Genomic DNA, 20,295 nt, shown 5'->3' with positions numbered 1-20,295 from the left:
AATTAGGAATTAAAATGGGATTACCAGGAGTTTAAATCTAACCTGAGTTTAATTTAAACTGAATTTAAATTAGGTTTAAGGTTGGTGCAACATGATTGGCCAGTAAACCATGATTTAAACCAGTTTAAAAGTTAAACCAGGTTGGTGCAACACACCCTAGGAGTTAAATTTACGCTGCAGTTTTTACTGTGTAACAGAACAGGATGTTGAAGTGTTAAAGAGATTAACTAAATCTTCCATATCAGAGTAAAGGTCCCGGTACAGTCCACGCACCCAACTTGTCGTGCGACAATGTGACGTCAAGGGGAACGTTGTAACCATGTATACTTGCCTGTGGTGGTTGCGACACTATTTGCAGTATTCTCCTGAACAGAGGCAGGGTATCCATTGACGTTAATGGCAGTAGCAACTAGCTTCTTTGATGATATTTCAGACTTAGCTTGCTGCTCTTCACAACTGGGGGACATTACCATCTAGTTTCTAAGGTGTGTGCAGCTAGCTAATGAGATGAGTTTGTGTAATCTCCCTAAATGGAAAGAGATTTTTTAGGTCTTAGCAGATATCCTTTGGATGAAAATAAATCTCTTTGTTACCTTTTGCTGGAATGCTTATGTGTCTTGGTCCTAGTTCTTTCCCCTTAATTCCTCCTGTTGCAACTCTCACTGGTAACTTCTTTAACTTATCCAACGTTTAGTTCACGACTGTAAACAAATCAGTCATCCGAACGGCAACTCTCGCTACAGCCTAGCCAAGTTAACTTCCCACTTCTCAAACTGACTATTATTCAAACTTCATGACTTTTTAGTTTTAAAAAGGAATGGGCTTATTTAAGATGTGGGATAGGCTATATGATAAAGCCTGAATGTGGTTTATGTGGTAGATGACTGTGGAGGACACTGGCTCCGTGAGCTTGGCTCAAATCTGGCGCGTGACACAGGAAATTACGTCATTTTGACGTCACATTGTCGCACGATAGGTCGGGTGCATCGAGTATACATCTAGCGTAAGTGGGCAGGACATCATTGATAGCAGGTAATTGAGTTAGTGTAAAGGTGAAATTTAAAGCTGTGATTGAATTTATGGCTCGGACAAAGGAGTGGGACAGGGGGACAAAACATGGAGCAATCCAACAAAATCGTAAAATGGTCAGAGATACCAATATCAACTATTTCTAGGTTAGTCACAGTAAAGCAAGAGGAAAGTACAAGGTCTAGAGTGTGGCCTTTTTGATGTGTTGGTTCTATCACTGATTGAGGGAGGCCCACTATGCATACAAATTCACGAACCAAAGGTTTTGATGGGCAACAGATGTGAATGTTGAAATCCCCTAGAATCATTAATTTGTCAGACAAAGTGGCCATGGGTGATAACAGGTCAGAGAATAAAATTAGAACTCATTTTTGCTGTTTTCCAGGATGCTCAGAGATGTGTTCCCACTTGGCTTTCATCCCTCACAAATGCTGCTGAACCTCCTTTTTTGCAAGTAAGTTCTTGTTGCTCTTTAATTTTTTATTGACCCTCATATAGAAGAGAAGAACAGAAGAGGCCAGATCATTTAAAAACAAAACAAAAAATGTACATATTTATTTATTGTGTCCTTTTTTTGCATGTTCCTTAAAATGTGCAGATATATACAGTGCCAAAACGAGTGAAAACATTAAAAACAAAAACTGTGCAAAGCAAAAATAAATTGGCATAAGTTAGCCAGGCTGTGCCCTCAGAATTCACCAATACCATTAGGCATGTTAATTAAACCACCATTTCTAACATACTGAAGCCATGAGGCCTAATACAGCCTAAAGCTAGCTGTAGCCTACCCACTGCCCAATTGCTAAAATAAACAATCTAACTAAATAATAGGGCTGTCAAACAATTTTAAAAATGTTCTTTCTTCGCTTACGCACAATCAATCGCATACATCCATTTTTGCTATGAAAACATTTTAAAAACTATTTTGGCAGATGAGTGAACCAGTGAAGACCAAACCAACATTATAGACTTTAAAGTTCAACATCTCTTTCTTTTATGATAGTTTTCCCTTTGGCACAGGCATCTGCGTAGTCATGCCTGATGTTAGATTTTTAGCATTATATATGCAAATGTCTGGATATTCCTCTCACTCCGAATGATGTGCAGTATCTTAGCACCAAGGTAATGTGTGGTCTTCCCTTTATAATTTGTTGCTTATTTTTTGGCCATTCAAACATGTAGATTCACATAATTACTATGTTGTTGCTTTTTTTTTATCCAGTACGTCACAGTCCAGGATAAGAAATGGAGCAGGTCAAGTAGTTGAGTAGAAAAAGATAGAATCAATGGGAAACTAACAGTAGGCAAAAGGAGACAAAGAAAAGCAGCGTACAAGTGTGAACGGAAATGTGATGTGTGAAGTTATTGGAATGGAAACAAATGTAACCACCTTCAACAAACGTGTGAAGACATTTTGTTTCAAGTGTGCAACAAGTGTAGTCGATTTAGAAAGGGAGTTTGTTAGTTAGTTGGTGATAGGGTAGGTAGTAAATAATAGATTTGCAGCAAGCTTTCTCATCTGCCTCCTTCATTCACTGTATCTAGACTGCACTGGGTCAAATGACACCACAAATTGCAATTCATTTTGTTAATTTCAGCATGAATATTTTTATTCTTTCTATAATTAATTAATCGAAATTAATTATTTTGACAGCCCTACTAAATAACTTTAAAAAAAATCTAATTATATGTTAAACATAAATCCCACAAAAATATATAAAGCATTTTTACCTCACCAAACCTTTTGTACAGATAAAAATCCCATCTTGGTGTTATACATTAAAACACTTCTGTCAAAATGGTTCAAACCACCAATCACCCGCAAAACGATTTACCCATATAGTGTAGGGCGATATGTAGCAAAATAAAGTGTTTGGCAAAATGCCAATCATGTTTTTTCACTTCTTCAGACCCTATAGTTTCCAAAACTACCTGTTCCCGCGCGGCACAGGCCCAAAATCCATGATGGCGGATATATCACCAAAAATTGAGAATAATCGCCTTTTTAAACATTTCTAATGGATAGATGTTAGATATTATCATTAAATACATATATTTTCTACTTAATTAAATGACATAAGTAATAAATATGACCATGGGTAACATGAATTATCATGATTATCAACCAATGAGGTGTGTAACCACCATTATTATGCTATTTATTGGCATACTCGGAAAACACATTGAATGATTAAAAGTTTCCTTCACATGAATTCATGAATTAATATCATTTGAATTAAAAAAATAAATAAAGTTTTGCACTCACTACACTAATTCTGTTAAGAATCAGATGCCATGGGAAACTATTGGGGAGAATAGATTACATGAAGCCTATGGGAAAGATGGGAAAGACAGCCCTTGTTACTAAGAAACAAAATGAAAAAAAAAATCAGGAAGAGGGAAAATATTTTGAAGAAGAGCACATGTCAAATGTGCGATGATATGTAAGTTCATATTTCCCCCCTCTACACCCAATGTTAGAAATTAAGTGATTCAGAGAAAAAAACATGAGAGTGATAAAACCTCAGTGGGATGTTTTGATAAGCTATAGTATAATGTGACTGCTGAACAAGCCCTGAATTATTAGCCTAGCTTCTTGTGAGTAGTACTGGGATTTAGCTGGTTGCCATAAGGCCAGGGATCATTTGAAACACAGTTTGTTAGCATATGTGTTACACTATAAATATCCTGCATTATTATCATCTGTGGATGAGAGTGTGCTGATGAGCTTATGAAGGGTCCATTTTGAACAGTTTAGCTTAATTTTGTTTGTAGGTAAGTGATGGAAACCAACCAAGAGTCTGTGGAGATAGGGGGACTTGCTGAACTAAATTTTAAGCTGTGCATAAAATGCCAAAGATCAAAGAAAGAAGAACTAAAGAAGCCCCCAGAGTCTCAAAAACTATCAACATATGACAAATTCTTGACAGCAGTTCATGTAAGAGCTTAGTTTGGGAATGCTGACTTTATTGCACTCAATTCAAAAATTGGAAAACTGACAGCACAAGATTTATGCAATAAAAACACAACGTGGCACAGAACATGTTATGGAGAGTGTACAAATAAAGAACATATTGCGCATGATGAAAAGCGCTACAGATGGTACGGGTTGAGAATGCTCCTTTCTTTCCCGCACATCGGGACTCCCGAAGCATCGGGACTTTAATTAAAACTGCAACCGCAAGGGGGCAACATAAGACCGCCTTAATAAAATGAAGGTTCGGCTCATACCGGAAAACACGGAAAAACCCGAAGACACCGCGCTGGTGACAAGCGGAGAAAAGAGACATCACGCTCGGCATGTCAGATTGCAGTTTCAGAGTTTTCGAATGTTTTACAGCGTACCTCACAGCTGGCTCTCTCACTCGACGTAGCCTATAACTCAGTCAGTCCAGCAGAGATGCCAGAGCAACGTTTTGGTCAATGGAGAGGGAGAAAAATGCACCGCATATCCGTCTCATTTAATCCGTCTCATTTAATCATTAAAATGAAGGTGATGACTGGCGAAATTATAATCAAACGACGTTTCAATAAACAATTGTTGAAATTAATGAAAATGGTTTTAGAAGCCTTCAATTCAACCTGAAAGACTCGATATAGGCAACCTTAGATTAATTCATTAATTCATTATGGTTACAAGACCGCATTTCCGTGAATAGGCTATTATTGTCAAGGCGAAGACGAAAGAGATGGACAAGATGGACATTTAGGCTACATTTATGCTAGGAATACTTAGAAATGTGTAGGCCTATAGGCTATTTTAAAACGGAGGCATGTTCATTTTAACCGGCGACGCTGGGTAGCTTACCCAGCACTTTATCACAGATTTTGTCCCCACCACTTTTGACAACTGAAAATAAAATGTATTTAACAGAAATATCTTTAATAGGCCTACATGCCTATCATGTCACTTTACTTATAACCGTAGGCTACATGCATGGAGAAGATCGCGCATTTTGTAACACTGTAACAATGGATGGTCAAATATGCGATAGGGCAGTGAGGGTGATTCATTGTAACCATCGACTAGTAGGCCTAGCTCCGCAAAAGAAGTTTCTAGCAACTTAGAATATATGGATCTCGTTATGCATGTTCATGTTGATTCAGAGATATACATAGACTACCGTGGGCTACTGTGCGTCAATATAACAGCATTTTATCATGTGGTGAATTAATGACTAACGTCAGTTTAACATGTTAGAACTTTTGATCGGCGTTTCAAGTGCATGCCGCGAATAAATGAACTCGACTGACTGAATCCTTTATATTTCTTGGCTAAGTGCGAAGAGATTGACACTCGAACTGTGGTGTAACTGGTTGAGGCATCTTAATCATAAGTCAGCGACCGGGGTTCAAAACTTACTCTATGAACCTCCGGAACCCATTAAGACAAGAGGCATTATTTTATTAAAAAGTTTTGTGATTTTTTTATGATTGCGATGTCTGCTGAAAAGAAAAGTTAATATGTGAATTCGTGGTTCAGCGCGCGCGCGCACACACACACACACACACACACACACACACATTTTTACATTTACATAATAGGGCTCGGGCACACGCCTTGCATTCTAGGAATATCGCCGCCATTTGGTAGCGCACTGAACGTAATATCCATTCATTCAGATGCACAAGACAAGAAGCAGAAATATAGTAGCGATTTATTCTTTTCCTCTTGCGATCGTGGGTTGCACTGTTACACCCCACTACACAGCAACATACTACCAAGAAGGCAAAAACTAAGTAACAGGAACACACTAAAAGGCAGGAGTAAATAGTAATCCATAGTAAACTAAGGAGTGAAGCTGCCAATGTGGCTCGCAAAGTTTTGATGTCATGATCCCGAGCCCTAGTGTCAGGAAGTGTCTGTCGAGAGAGAGGGGGGAGGGAGGCAATCGTCCTCAATGCCGCATATAGGTAGGCTATAATGTCTAGTGAACTGGTTAGACAAGTGTGGGGGAGGGGGAATGATCGCACAAGACAATTGCTCTTCATGAAATGGGTAGTCTCACAGACGTTTGTCGATGTTTAAACGTAGCCTACTACATCACTTGCGAAATCGGACGTGGCACATAGAATTATTAGGCTACTGGATTTAATATAGCATAGACTTTGTTCATCCTATATTAGCCTATATTAAAATGTAATGTGCTGCGGGGAAGCATTGGGGAAGTCAGTTTAAGTTGTCCTGTAACAATTTGCCTCTTATTATAATCAAGAGTATGCAGCCACTACGCACATAATAGTCTAGGTTACGGGCGGATGCGAGCAACCCCATGCAAAAGAAGGCCTTAAGTTAACGGACTGAAGGCCTGTTTACATGTCAAACATGCATTAAATCTAAGAAACGAAAAACACAAATATCATGTATTGTGTCGTAAACAGTTAATGACTTCGTGGCCACTATGCGCAACTGCATCGCGCAGTGAGCTGAAGGATAGGAGGACCGACACTTATTAACACAAAGCTTTGTAAAGCACTAACAACCACCCCTCAAAGTTCATTGTCCATAAGTCCAAACAATAAGTATAAAAATCCGACAATCCAAAACGATAACGAGATCTCCCAGAAACGAAAAACAAGTTTGTTGAGTAGCCTAGTCCTTCCAACAATCTCAGCTTTTGCGTTTGTTAGATAAAAGGCATTCTGTCCTGCTGTATTCCAATGAGAAAAAATCATCCACAAGGTAGGCTAAGGGTCACGGTAATGCAGCATGCAGGAATCTATATACTGTACGCACAAAACGAATGAATGGGTTATATCGGCCAAAACGAATGAATGGGTTGGGACTGGGAGAGTCGTCTGGCTGTGTCAGCAGACTGCAGTCGGTCTCGAGGGGTTAAATAGCGCACGTACTTGAATTTTAATCTGAAGAAGACCACACGAAAATAAAATCAAATAAAAAAAGAAGGATTTCAAGTGTGCGAACATTTTTCCATTTTTTTATGATTTAGCCTACTCTTGTTCTGCACCTTGACCGGGGATGTGCACAAACTTTTTTACTACACTTGAATTTTAAACCAACTCTTCTCTAGCCTATATCCTATAGCCATACTTTAATAATCAGATGTTATGCTCATTTTTGTAGGCTACACCTCACCGGCAAGCACGCACGCAAATGCTGCTTTTGCACATCTACAATATTGGCCAGGCTATATAGAATAGGCTTTTAGGACTGTATTTTGCCTTCGTGCAACTTTAGTTGTGCTCAATCTAAATTATTGTCAGTAAGGATAGGTCATATTACCAAATGGCGAACCTCGAAAATTATTTAGGATATAGAGCCGTGTCCATTACGCATGCAGTTATTTTTTAGGCTATTGTTTTATTTGAGTGTTTTTGTCTACCATGGCAAACATAGTTGAAACGTTCGCTCTAAACTAATGTATTTCCAATCGGCTTTCACAAAACCGATGAGGTCCAGATCTCAGTGGCCTCATAGCTGCCTACAGCCATGCATAGTAAGCCTAATGATAGCCTAATAGTTATGACATTAATAGCCTATTAATGTCCTCATGTCAGAATGGCACGTTGTTTGAAAAAAAAAAGTTAAATAGGCCTAGGCCTACCGCCGAGTGGGGATATGTCGGAATGAACAGCGGGTATTCGTTGATCTTATCGATGCAGTCCTTGCGGCCACTTCTCCCCATCGTAGGAAACTTTCTGTTTAGTGTTGACAACACAAAGGCCTTCACGTTGTGTGGCAGTGCTTGCTTGCCCTTCGATCCATCCCAGTTGGTGGTTTTGCACCTGTCCCTGAGTTATAGTTAGTAAGCGCTTATGCTCTAACCGCATAATAAAAGAAGCACCTGCAGCAGTGCTTATGGCAAGGCTATTAACACCTGTCACTGAGCTATGGACAAGCAGTTATGCTCGAAAATTATCATAATAACAGACACACCTAATTGTATGGCTCTATGTTTAAACACATCAAATAAGCAAGCATTTCCGCAGCAACGTTTGCTTTCTTTTTCTGTCGGTCCGCGGTTGCTTGGTCAATTGCGCAGCAAATTATCAGATCACCGGACCTAATTTCACTCCATGTCTCACGGACCAGCAGCAGTCTCCACGTTTCGCGGCCCATAGTTTGAGAAACGCTGCATTAAAGTGTCATTAGGTTGTAGGCTATATGTTTAGTGATTTCTTTGTGTGTTTTTCATTGTAGTGTGTGTGCATTGAGTAGTTCCTTATAATACGGAAAAAAGAGCGTCCCGTATCTGTTCTATACGGAAGAAGACTAACTATTACTTATATATTTCTTATAACGAAACGCGAAGAAAAAATACGAGGACTGACCATCTCGTTTCTCCGCGTTTCCCCCAATACCATGGCGACAAAGAGAAATAAATATGATTTGACATTTAAGCTGATTGCTGACAAATTTGCCACACAATTCGGGAGAAGCAGCGGACAGGAGCGCCACCACAAGCAAGCACTTCTAGCCCAAATTAACATGGCAACGTTGCCTATGACTAAAGTGTCTAAGTAGGCTAGTCCTACTAATATTACATTTGATTGGTAGCATGTTTGTAGCGCGCCAGTTTACCCATCCCCTACATCAAAACAGCTTAGAATCAATCAAAGTATCAGCTGTGTCGGCGTTAGGCTGTAGGCGATTTTCTATAACCATTTTCATTTATTTCAACAATGGTTCATTGAAACGTCGTTTGAATAATTTCGCCAGTCATCACCTTCATTGTAATGATTAAATGAGATTAAGGAGTCGACTATTGACGGATATGCGGTCTTCATCATTTTGAAATGCGGGATGAAACTTTCTGCCACCTGGTGGTTGTTTGGGTACATTGCCTTAGCCTCGAAAAAAATCGGCTTGACGGCCTGCGGGATCTCTTCGGGAGTCCCGCGGGAGAAGGTGCATTCTCAACCCGTACCCACTGTACAATCAAGCCTGTGCAAAATCTGATGTGGCTCTCCTCAGTAAACGAAAAGCTGGGAGACCATCAATTTCATCAAAAGTCACTGAAATGGATGAGGGCCCACTGCAAAAAAAGTGCACTCGATCAAAATTCAAACCTTATAATAAAGGCTGCCAAGGTGAAGTTAAATAGTCAAGGACACTATGTTCAGACCAATTCATTCGTTCAATTTTTGGGGGGATTATGAAAACTATATATTTTTGGAATCCTTAGAACCTGAAGAATCAGGAAATCTTTGTTTGACAATTTTCAGAAGTCATTAAAGCAGTCATTTTGGGTCTTGAAAATGGTGTACTATTGCATTAAAAACGCCATGTATAATGCTATACTGGTAGATAGGGTAACATTTTAAACTTTTATGTATCACCACAAAACTTTCCCAGTTATTCACTTACATTAAGACAAGATTTTTTTGTATTACAAGTTTTCTGAAATGTAATGTTTAAATATGCAAATGGATATGCAAATGAGGCTTAATATACTGAAATAGGCGTTAATTTGCACAAACTTCCAAACCTGACATGTAATAGTAGCTATCCTTTATGGAGGATTAAGGTTTTAGCCCTTAATTATTAAAATACTTAATAGTTCCTGATGAAAAACAGTACGGTAACTATTAAAAACAATGATACAAATTAAAAAACTGATGGGTCATATGAATAAGCAGGGCAATTGTGTGGAAACGGCTCTTGCCAATGCTGTGGAACACAAAACACTTCCAAGGCATGCACACCTTCTCCTGAAGAAGGGACACATTTGTCTGCTTTGCTGCCAACAACACTGATTTTGCTGAGGACACAGTTGATGGCAAGGGCGCCCTTCATGGAACAGTCGTGGCAGTTTACGAAAGAACTGATGCTCCTGGTGAAGGAGGCTACTGTAGTTCCACCTCCTCTCACAATTAGTGACACTAAGGCTCCGTTCGAATCGGGTAAAACTGCTGCCTTCTAAGATATCTAACTAGAGAGCAAGGCAGTGAAGACCGTTCGAAACCGAAAAAACGATTTTCGCTGCCTTCTAAGATATATTAGAATTCCCGAATAACGGTCAATTTTGAGGGCAGCATCGATGTACACTTCAAGCTCCCTTCTACCCATAATCCTTTGATTGCCAAATCTGTTGAAATGGCATCTGTGTGACGTTATTTAGCTTGGATTTGTGTAAAGTAGATTGAAAATAAACAATTTACTACCTGGTTATACCATTGTTGTACCCACTAATAACGCCTGGTCTGATGTATTAGCTGCCAGTGAAACTATTTTATACCGTTAGCCTGCTAGCTTACGTAGGCTAATTTAGTTTAACGTCAGGCTTTTGCTAACGTCATACCGTAGTGTTAACCAAAGATTCTAGAGTGCTACGCTCATTTTTAAACGACGCATTTAATCTAAAGTCATGTCTAGTTAGAGAGCTCTCTATTTAGGGAGGGAGGCAGTAGGCAGCTGCCTTCCGATTCGAACGGAGCCTAAGAGTATGTCAGCCATAGCCTAGAAATCTAGATGCACCCTAGCAGCAGCAAATGTTGGTCATGGTAGTCGAGCAACTTTCCGTTGGCTTGCAAGCTGGAAAAAATTAATTAAATTAAATTAAATTAAAATTGGCATTTTTAGGTCCATGTTGGACATGTCAGTTTAATAAAGACATTTTAAACCATTTGGAGTGCCTTGGTTGTGGAGAAATTCTCCTTTTCTACACAAACTATTTACCTTGGACCAAAGAGCACCCACCAACAAGCAGCATCAAAAGAACAAAGAGGACTGAGCACGCCACTAACTCTGAACATTTAAAATTAAATTCTATTGGGCCAATCACATTTTTATAGAGTTTGTGGGTGGGCTTAACATAATGATGACTGACTAGGGATGGCGAAAACTACAAATTTTCTTGACCGACCACCAAGGCTCATTAGCCGGTTGAAACAAGCAAGGTGCAAGGTGATCGCGTTGCAAATAAAGGCGTTTGTCTAGCGTTAGAAGCTCATTTGAAGCTGAAATGGCCGCGGCTCACTTATGAAAATGACAGCTCCGAAGAGACGCGGCTTAGTTTGAGGAAGTGCTAACAATAATAACGAAAGATGATCATTACCTTATCTGTTACCATTGATGACCCTTCCTGAAATGTAGACGTAATGTCTTTCCAAATCTAAGGCCATCTTATGCGGAAAGTTGCCTAGACTGCAACACGATAAAACCCAATGGATAAAACAGCGCACTTCCAGATTGCAAAAGACGCACCGGCCACCGCTGTGACCTCGTGCCAAATGTTTTTATTGGTTTATTACGTAGCCTAGCCTACAAGCAGGCGAGTTATGAAACATTGAGTGTGAGGGATAATTTGTTAACTTCACGCAAAAAAGATCTTCTTGGAATGAGATGGCTAGCTGTAGTAGCGTTTAGTCCACTGTGTTTAGCCTAATTTAAAGATGCCTCTTTTTTTTTTTTTTTTTTTTTTTTTTTTTTTTTTTTGACCGACTAGCGACAACTTTGGTCGGTTAACGTGGATACGGTCAACCATCGGTCAAACAGTCACCGGTTAACATCCCTATGACTGACCTGCGACCATAAGTTGCGACTGTTAAGCGTGAATTCCCCATCCTGCTACTTGAAAACAAGAAGGTGATTGGTACAACAAGGTATGAAAAAAATATGTACAACTTCAAATTTACGGTTACACATTTGTGACTTTAGTGTGCGAATTCAAAATCTGCAGTTAAATGTGCTCGTGACTTTTGCACCAAATATACCTTCATAGTGGTTGTTTGGGTACATTGCCGAGCCTAAAAAAAAATCGGCTTGACAGCCTACGGGATCTCTTCGGGATTTTCGCGGCAAAAGGTGCATTCTCAACCCGTACCCACTGTAAGTGCAACATGGGGCTTGAAGATGTTAAAGGGATAATCCGGAGTGAAATGCACTGAAATGCAAATGCACCGAAAAATTGATCTAAAGTGCATTTCACTCCGGATTATCCCTTTAAGAAAACGATAGAAACAGGATTACTAACTTTATTTGGATGGTATGGGACCATTTTAAGCTAGAATTCATTTTCCCGATGGGAAAGTTCGAAGTGTGCTTGCTCCGACGCGCTGCGACAGCGCCCCGGCAGGAGACGCAACCGCTCGCCCTCAGGTCAAAGCGCGAAAGTTTGGCCAAGACGCAAAGCTGCTTCAAGTTTGGCGCCGTTGCCCTCGATTGCCGAATTCTTACACTGACGTGAAGGGTTGCCTAGGTTCATCAGTGGTATGTCCCAGAGCACCTCCAATGTAAAAATGTGGATGTCATCCCAAAGACGTAAAGAGATACCGTATGAGACAAAATGCATTTTTGCTAATTGCGACGCCCCCTAGTGGCCAAATTGCACCGAATTTACTGAGGTTACTTTGGATGGTGTCCAAAATCATCCCACCAAATATGGTCTTGACACCTCAAAGCGTTTCTGAGATTTGACCTCACTTCCTGTTTGGAGGCTTCGCCATCGAATTTGATTGGCTGCCATGGGCGAACGCTTTTATGTATGGAAATGAAATGTACACCTCTAAGGTCTGTAGACTTTGTGTTGAATTATGTATGAGTTGTTCACGTGTAGCCAGCATTAAACACGTAACCACTGAAAGAAGGAAGGAGCCTAAGGAACTAGGCATGTTTCTAGAACAAATACGAGTAATGTTGGGAGTATTGCGGGAACATCTGCTGTTTACTCACTGTTGAGTAAGTTGCAATGTGTTATAGCCTCAAATTGATGGTAGAATAAACAGGACGACTCACCTGTTCAAATGGTGTAATAGGATCAAATTTGGTGTTGATATGTCAAAGCAACCAGGCTGTTACTGGTTAACGTTTTTGAATATGAAATCGATTTTGGATTGGTTGCATGTGATAAAAGCTATGCCATTTCCTGTCCAGACAGCATTCATATTCAGAAATACTGTACACCGGCAACAAGGCACACACACACAAACACACACACAGACACACACACATACACACACCTCTTTCAAACAGAAGCATCAGTCCGTTACATCTGCCTCTCGTCCACAAACTGCATGTTGCTGAGTTGACCCACAACGGCAACAGCAACGAAGACTTTCACACAAACACACACACACACACAACACCCCCTCAAACCCAAATATCTGTGTGTTACGTCTGCCTCTTGTCCACAAACTGCATGTTGCACAGTTCACCTACATCTACCCACAATTCTTTGATTTATAAATAATCCCTGCATTAAAAAACTGCAATGTGTCAAATCTTAATATATATATATATATATATATATATATATATATATATAGATATATATATATATATATGTATATATATATATATATATATATATATATATATATATATATATATATATATATATGGTATTTCCCAGATTAGGGGTCAAATTGGGTTGCTGAAATTTTGAAAATCACAATTCCAAATTTGACTAATTGGTATACATCAAATTAATGGTCCTTTAGTCAGGAGTGATGTTATGAGCTTGGTTGAGACCATACAATAAGGGAATTTATAATTTTTTGCCATTTTCTTAACTATGTCAAGTAAATGTGTCATTACTATCACATCATCAAAAAGATATAAAAAATGAAGCTTAAATGATAAATCAATGCTTTTAAAACATTTTCTGGTTTCTAATGAAATCTATTTCATCTTTAGCTCAATGGTATTGTTGTTTTTTACTTGCAAGATGAATTATAGTCATTTTAGTATCTACATTTCTGATTCATCAATCTACCCTAGTTTTGAATATAAGCTTATTTTAAGGAAATGCCATAAATGAAAACTTTTTTAATACAGTGATCATTTAGACTGTCAAACATTGTCAAAATATATAATTGTTGGATAGTTTTGTAATTTATACCTAATTTATTGGCAAAAATATGTATGTGATGGTGATGACACTGCAGCTCTGGTAATGACAGTTTGATGTGATAATGACAAATCACTGATAGTAAACTAATACAGTGATCATCTAGACTGTCCAACATTGTCAAAAATACATAATAGTTTGATATTTTTGTAATTTATACATCATTTATTGCCAAAAATCTGTATTGTGATGGTAATGACACTGCAGTTCTGGTAATGACATTTTGTGGCGGTGATGACAAATCACTGATGGAAATGTGCTGGTAATGACTGTGCTGGTAATGACATTTTTTTCAAAAAACTAGCTTTCCAAAGCAAAGATGATGACTAAGCAAGTGTAGATAGCTTTCTATGTGTAATGTACACAATTTAACTATTAAAGTGACAAAAAAGAATTTAAAAAATATTTAAAATACAGAAATACAACACGTATGGTAATGACGCATAATAAGTGTACATGCCCAACACGAAGAATAAAGAGTGGATTTAGTCACTTTTCTGGACATTAGGGCATCTGTCTTGCAGCTTGAAATCCATGTGCTCCACTATGATATTATGTTACCATGGCTACCAAATACATTTTTGATGAAAAAACAGTAGGAAAGTGCCTCTATGTAGAGTGTGATGGTAATGACGGCAAAACCATGGGACAGGTATAAATAGAGCAAAATAGAGTATAAAATGCATATATATGCTTAATCTGTGGATGTAGTCTATTAGTTCAGGTAACATTTAATTCATATGCATACTTTTTTTTATTAATTTGTGATAAGTAATGTTTGAGATATGACGTGACATCTAAAAACTCTAGTGTGGGACAACACCAAAACATAGTTTTTGTACCATAAAACATCAATAAAATGTGTTAAAATCATTAGTATGAGCAACCATAAAAAAAAGTCTATGCTTGATTTTGTTTATACTAATTAGTGGTGCTCAAATTTATTAGATTTAGTTTGTTTTTCATATAATTACACCCAGTGGACATAAATTGACCCGAATTCTGGGAAATGCCAAACACCCCCTCAAACCCAAATATCTGTGTGTTACGTCTGCCTCTTGTCCACAAACTGCATGTTGCACAGTTCACCTACATCTACCCACAATTCTTTGATTTATAAATAATCCCTGCATTAAAAAACTGCAATGTGTCAAATCTTAATATATATATATATGTATATACTGTATGGGCAATTCCATGCAAAACTGTCGTCCATAACCCCACACAGCATCAAACTATGATGTGGATGATGATTTCTTAAACGTTTACCATTTCGCTCTTCTTGTTTGTACAACATATTCAATGATATTGTTAACTTAATCATTTGCATTATATAAATGTAACCTATTGTTCCACCCTTATGTCTCAACATATACTGGAGTCACATTCATAAACATAAAACAGGATCCTAGGTTCTCAACTTGCTGGGGGGTATTCCATCAAGCGAGCTAACCGTAAATCGTGGCTAACTTCGATAAGCCTCGCTAATTTTAGAGAGAGTTCGGTTCCATTACTCCCGCTAACAGGAATCTCAGCTGAGTTGCTGGGGTAACATATGCTTCTGAACTAACCTGGTCGGTGGCAGGCTAACTGCCGAGCTAAATTGATCTGTGTTGCAAAAAAAAACACCAGTCGGAAAACGAGTCCCAAACCGTTGGTTCCGTCAACCTGTGCTTTCGTCACCTGTAGCTTACAACTTAGAAAATCGAAGGAGAAACATTTTTCCGACAGTGTTGCAAGCATTGATTAAGGATACCCAGGGTTTCCCGCAGCGCTTTCCTGCTAAGGCGGCCGCCTTAACAACACAGGGCTGCCGCCTTAACTAGCGTCTTCAAGAAATAAATAAATAAATAACTATATTATGTATAGTGATATTCGCCGTATTACTCTGTCATGTTTTCTCCATGTCATTCCAAACAGCTAGCCGCTAGTCTCCCTTCTCTGTAGAACGCATAAAGAAAAGAAACTTTTTCAAATCGAGTTGGCCTATGCGCACAGGCGACGCGCTCATTCAGCATGAGTATTTGATATCAGGTCAGGTGCCACTGCCACGCATATCTCAGAGTGACTGCGAACACAAATAGCCTAAACCTTGCTAGATTTGACGACTCTCACAGGAATGGTTCTCCGTTGAATCTACCAAATGTGTGGGATGAGCGGCATAACACTTTTGAGCGCTTATCTTTTTTTTTTAATCACTCGTCTACTATGAATGCATAGCCCACTGCATCTTGTAATTTGTTGTGACAAACACTTGTGCCATCTAGCCTACAGCTAACAACAACTTGTGACGGCTATTCATTCACGTGTTGTACAATACTGAAATTGTCTGAAATTGTCTGAGGTTTACACAGGCTAGTTTAAACTTTAAACATAGCCTCTTGTCTCCCATGCCAGTTTCATTCATCCCGACCGGGCGGGACGCACGTTTCCGTTTTGTAGAAATAATTCCTGAATGTTTTTGATCAGAGCTGAACATGCAACTGTATTTGACAGATGACAGATTTGGTTGCTAGTGACAAAATATTAGCGTTCGGTGGTACGATCTCGCTAATTATGTTTTTAAAAGCATTAAAAACGTTCCGGCTCTCTTAGGCTATATGAGCAACAGGCACATACAGCTCCAATCAAAGAATTGCAGCTTTAGGCTACTAAATCACAATTCACTAACTTTACCATACTTTACCATACAGTCGCAATGTTACATGTTCATACAGTTTCATCTTTATTTCATGATATATTCTAAAATATCCACCATTACAAATATTCTTGGTTTTAATAGAATATTATAATATTGACTGGCTTTAAAATATATCCTATGGTGCTATGCTGAGCAGTGCAAAGGTTTTGAAAGATACAAAAGGCCCTGCATTGGAGTTATAAACTTACACTTTTAAGGTATAATATTGTCTAAATTGTGTTAATGATGTTTAATTGGTTGCTGATTCAATTAAATCTGATACAATGAATGTGAAATCCAGGTATATTGCTGTCATTAGTGTCAAAATTCAACATTTTCAACATGCTGACAGCCTACTAATTTTTTACTTCAGCTGACCTCCTTGTCTTTAAGTAAATCAGAAAAGTAGTTATTTAGATAAGTGTGTGCTAGACTGCTCCTGTAGCCAACAATCCCCTCTCTACCCTTTGGGAATTGAACTGTTATATGATCCTTGGTGATGTAAATTATGAAAAACCCTTTATTTGGTTGGTCTTGATGTGGCCTTGACTCCTTTAAGACTCGGTCTCGACTCAGACTTGCTTCCTAAAAGACTCGGTCGTTGTCACTCGGTCTCGGCTGCAGTTCAACCAACGGTCTCGACCCCCCCCCCCCCCCCCCCCCATCGTAGGGCAGTGGCGGCGATGCGGTGGGGACGCTACGGCGACGCCCCCTTCCCCTGGACAGACACCACCTTAACTAACAAATTTTCTGGGGGAAACCCTGATACCTATTCGCTAGTTTCAAAGAATTTCTGAAAATTATGCAATTTACATTGTTTGAACTTGATCTGTCTGTGGTCCAAGGAATCTTGCGGCTCTGCATAAAGTACGTCTTTCGTGGTGTCATGCGCAGCGTGACAGGACATCAACCTAGGTATGTTTTGCGTGTTCTCGGGTTCGGTTCCCATGCGATGAATTTACATAGGCTATGTTAATACATTAATATTGCCATGTTTAGTTATAGGCTACTCTTTAATGAAAGGCATCACTATTGATAAAGGGTCACATACAGTAGCTTGTTCAGTGACAGTATAGGCAGGCTGTCGGCTATACGATGCAAGGCAAGCCAGCCTATAGCCTAATTCTGTAAAGGTTATAATAATCAAAACCGCTTCATATAGTATTAGGCCTATAGTTCGGATATCAAACCAACTGTATTACACAAATAAAATATGAAATGACATACTGAAAGCCAATATTGCATTTCAGATAATTATATTTCACAAACACTTTGGCAGAACTATGGGAGACAATAGGCTAGGTTTTCTCACAATACTCCCAGGACAATAGGCTAATTTATTTTATGACCACCGAAAAAATATTTCAGAGTGAACCCTTTTAATTTACAAACGGTTGTCTTTATTGTTGAATAGCCTATGCCAAAGTTATTTTGAGTTTAAATAGCCTACTTATTCACTCGTTTTGTTCAGAGTGAAGAAAATAATCCAAATTCAAACCATCATAATTAGGCGATTTACAGTAGCCTACGATTTCGTTATTATCCTTTTATGTAGGCAACTATATATTTTTTTCACTCGGTGTTCAATTTGATTACTTCCGATGAAAATCCTGTAGATGGCGCTTGTAAATCGAACTGAAATCGTCTAGTTTGCCTTAATTTTATGACATTATATCCTCTTTTCGTCAATCTATTGTTTCGGTCTACTTTTCTACCTCGTGCACGAGCAGGCATGAAGCTGATTTAAGCCTCGTTTGAATAAACGAGGCCAAGATGCAGCTAACACAAGTTAATGGAACGGCTTCAGCCCCAAGTAAAAGTTGGCGCTAGTTCAAGCCAGGTTATTTCTCTTAAGCGCCGCCTTTATTAGCGAGAATGATGGAATACCCCCCTGGACTCGCTGTCTACCATAAAGTTAAAGAATAGTAATAACAGAAGAAAAGGTAAGAAGATGTTGATAGCGTGATTAACTAGTGTGGTGCCTCCACTGAAGAATGTCTTTACCACTGCCCTGGTGGAAATATGTAAATCCTCAGAAATGTCAAGTGACTACAGTTCTACCTGCTTTGATATAGCTTATCCTAAATGAAATACTATGCATAATGCAACCATCACAAAACATTTATTGTATCCTTTGTTTTTAACTCTTAGAATTCAGTTCAGTATGACATAATAAAATGAAAGTACAAAAATAGTTTTTAAACCCCTTTTTAAAAGTTCAACCTATCACTTTCAATGAAATCTCAATTAAGGATTACGTAGTTCTAAATAGTAACTGTGTGGTAATAATTCACCTATACCACCCATAGCCTAAATTAATTAAATGTTTACCATGAACAATAGTGAAATGAAACACACAGTAATACTTTCTATAACACTTTGGGTGTTTCTCAAAGTCAAGAGCTCGTCCTTGATAGAATGCTTTCTTTCGAGTCGAGTGCTAGAGAGACGAGGCTACACACCTTCCCAGTACCCCCTCCAGCCGTCAAGATCACATGCAATGGAACAGCCTAGCGAGTGTGGAAGTGCACGTCAATTGTGTACGGTTCCGGCTGCGCGCTTAATTAGAACCGTGGAAATTGTGCTGCTTTTACAGGAGTTCCGACAACTGCACTTTCCTCTAAATAAACTTTTTGGAGTAGCCTACAGTATTTCCACATTCGACTTGGTCTTCACATATCACAATCGTAGTTTATAATTATGTTAGTGTCAATGGAAAGTTATACCGGTAGGCAATTGGCAACAGCAACGGTAATGTTAAACTTCTACAAAGTTTGCATTGGCCGAAGTTCTGAGATAACTTGATATAAATGCCTGAGCAAATATACGATGGCATTAACAAAACACTTGAGAAATCGTATTTAGTAGGGCTGGGACTCGATTAAAAAAATTAATCTAATTAATTAGAGGCTTTGTAATTAATTAATCGAAATTAATCGCATTTTAGTTGTATATAAATATATGACCTGAGAACAGTGAGTTCTCAGTATTTTTTTTTCACATGGATTTTTAGTATAGCCTACTATTGGATAATGACTGAATACATAGGCCTAAGCTTAAGCAACAAAAATATTGTTTATTAATAAGTCCAACAGACCAGTGCAATTTTTGCCATAAAGTGTAGCAATACCATATTTACAAATAGTACATTTTCAGAAATTCATGTAGCCTATAGATAGGTAGACCTTCTGTAAACTATAATACTGTGATATCCTGTTAATTGTGTCACCTGTTACCTTGAGTTGAGTTCATGAAATTGTTGTGTCCCTTTAAGGGGAACTGGGGGGCGGAGTTTACGTGTTTACGTGTGTGCGTGTGTGCTTGTATGCGGTTCTGAGTGTGAAGTTTCTTTTAGGTCTATGAAAGTTGGACATGGAATTAGGTGCGGTGGATTACTGTTATTAGCGTGAGTTGTGGCTGTAACAGCAACTCGGTTGCTATTTAATAATAAATAAAGCTCAGAGGTTTCCCTCAAGTGTCTGGACTGGAGTATCACAATACTTTGTCCACGCTAGCAGCTAGCTGCTTTATGTTTTGCACTGAGGTGATACCTGTGGTGATACGTCCTTGTTGCATAGGTTGCACACAACCATGCTCTTATCTGCGCTTCCATCCGTTCGTTTTTTGTAACAACATTTCCCATCCACGGGGCCAACCAACGCGGTCACATCAGCTTCTTTGTTCATGTTCACTGTGCCACTGTGGTTTGTTTTGTCTGAACCTTACAGTCTATGGTCTGAACCGAACTACTTGGTGCTCCAGTATAATCGGTCC

General features: G+C 38.8%; 1 protein-coding gene across 2 annotated transcripts in view; it reads left to right on the top strand.

The window, feature by feature from the left end:
- nicn1 (nicolin 1) overlaps positions 1-20,295 on the top strand; it is a 124,931-nt gene that overhangs the window by 65,824 nt on the left and 38,812 nt on the right. For both annotated transcript variants that reach the window (XM_062544838.1, XM_062544840.1), the window contains one exon: positions 1,415-1,483. In XM_062544838.1, the coding sequence (XP_062400822.1) occupies positions 1,415-1,483 (69 nt within the window). The remainder of the gene's footprint in view (positions 1-1,414; positions 1,484-20,295) is intronic.

This window comes from Sardina pilchardus, chromosome 9, assembly GCF_963854185.1.
Source record: "Sardina pilchardus chromosome 9, fSarPil1.1, whole genome shotgun sequence".
NCBI lineage: Eukaryota > Metazoa > Chordata > Actinopteri > Clupeiformes > Clupeidae > Sardina > Sardina pilchardus.
Note: the sequence above shows the minus strand (reverse complement) of the source record. Positions and strands in the feature narration are given on the sequence as shown.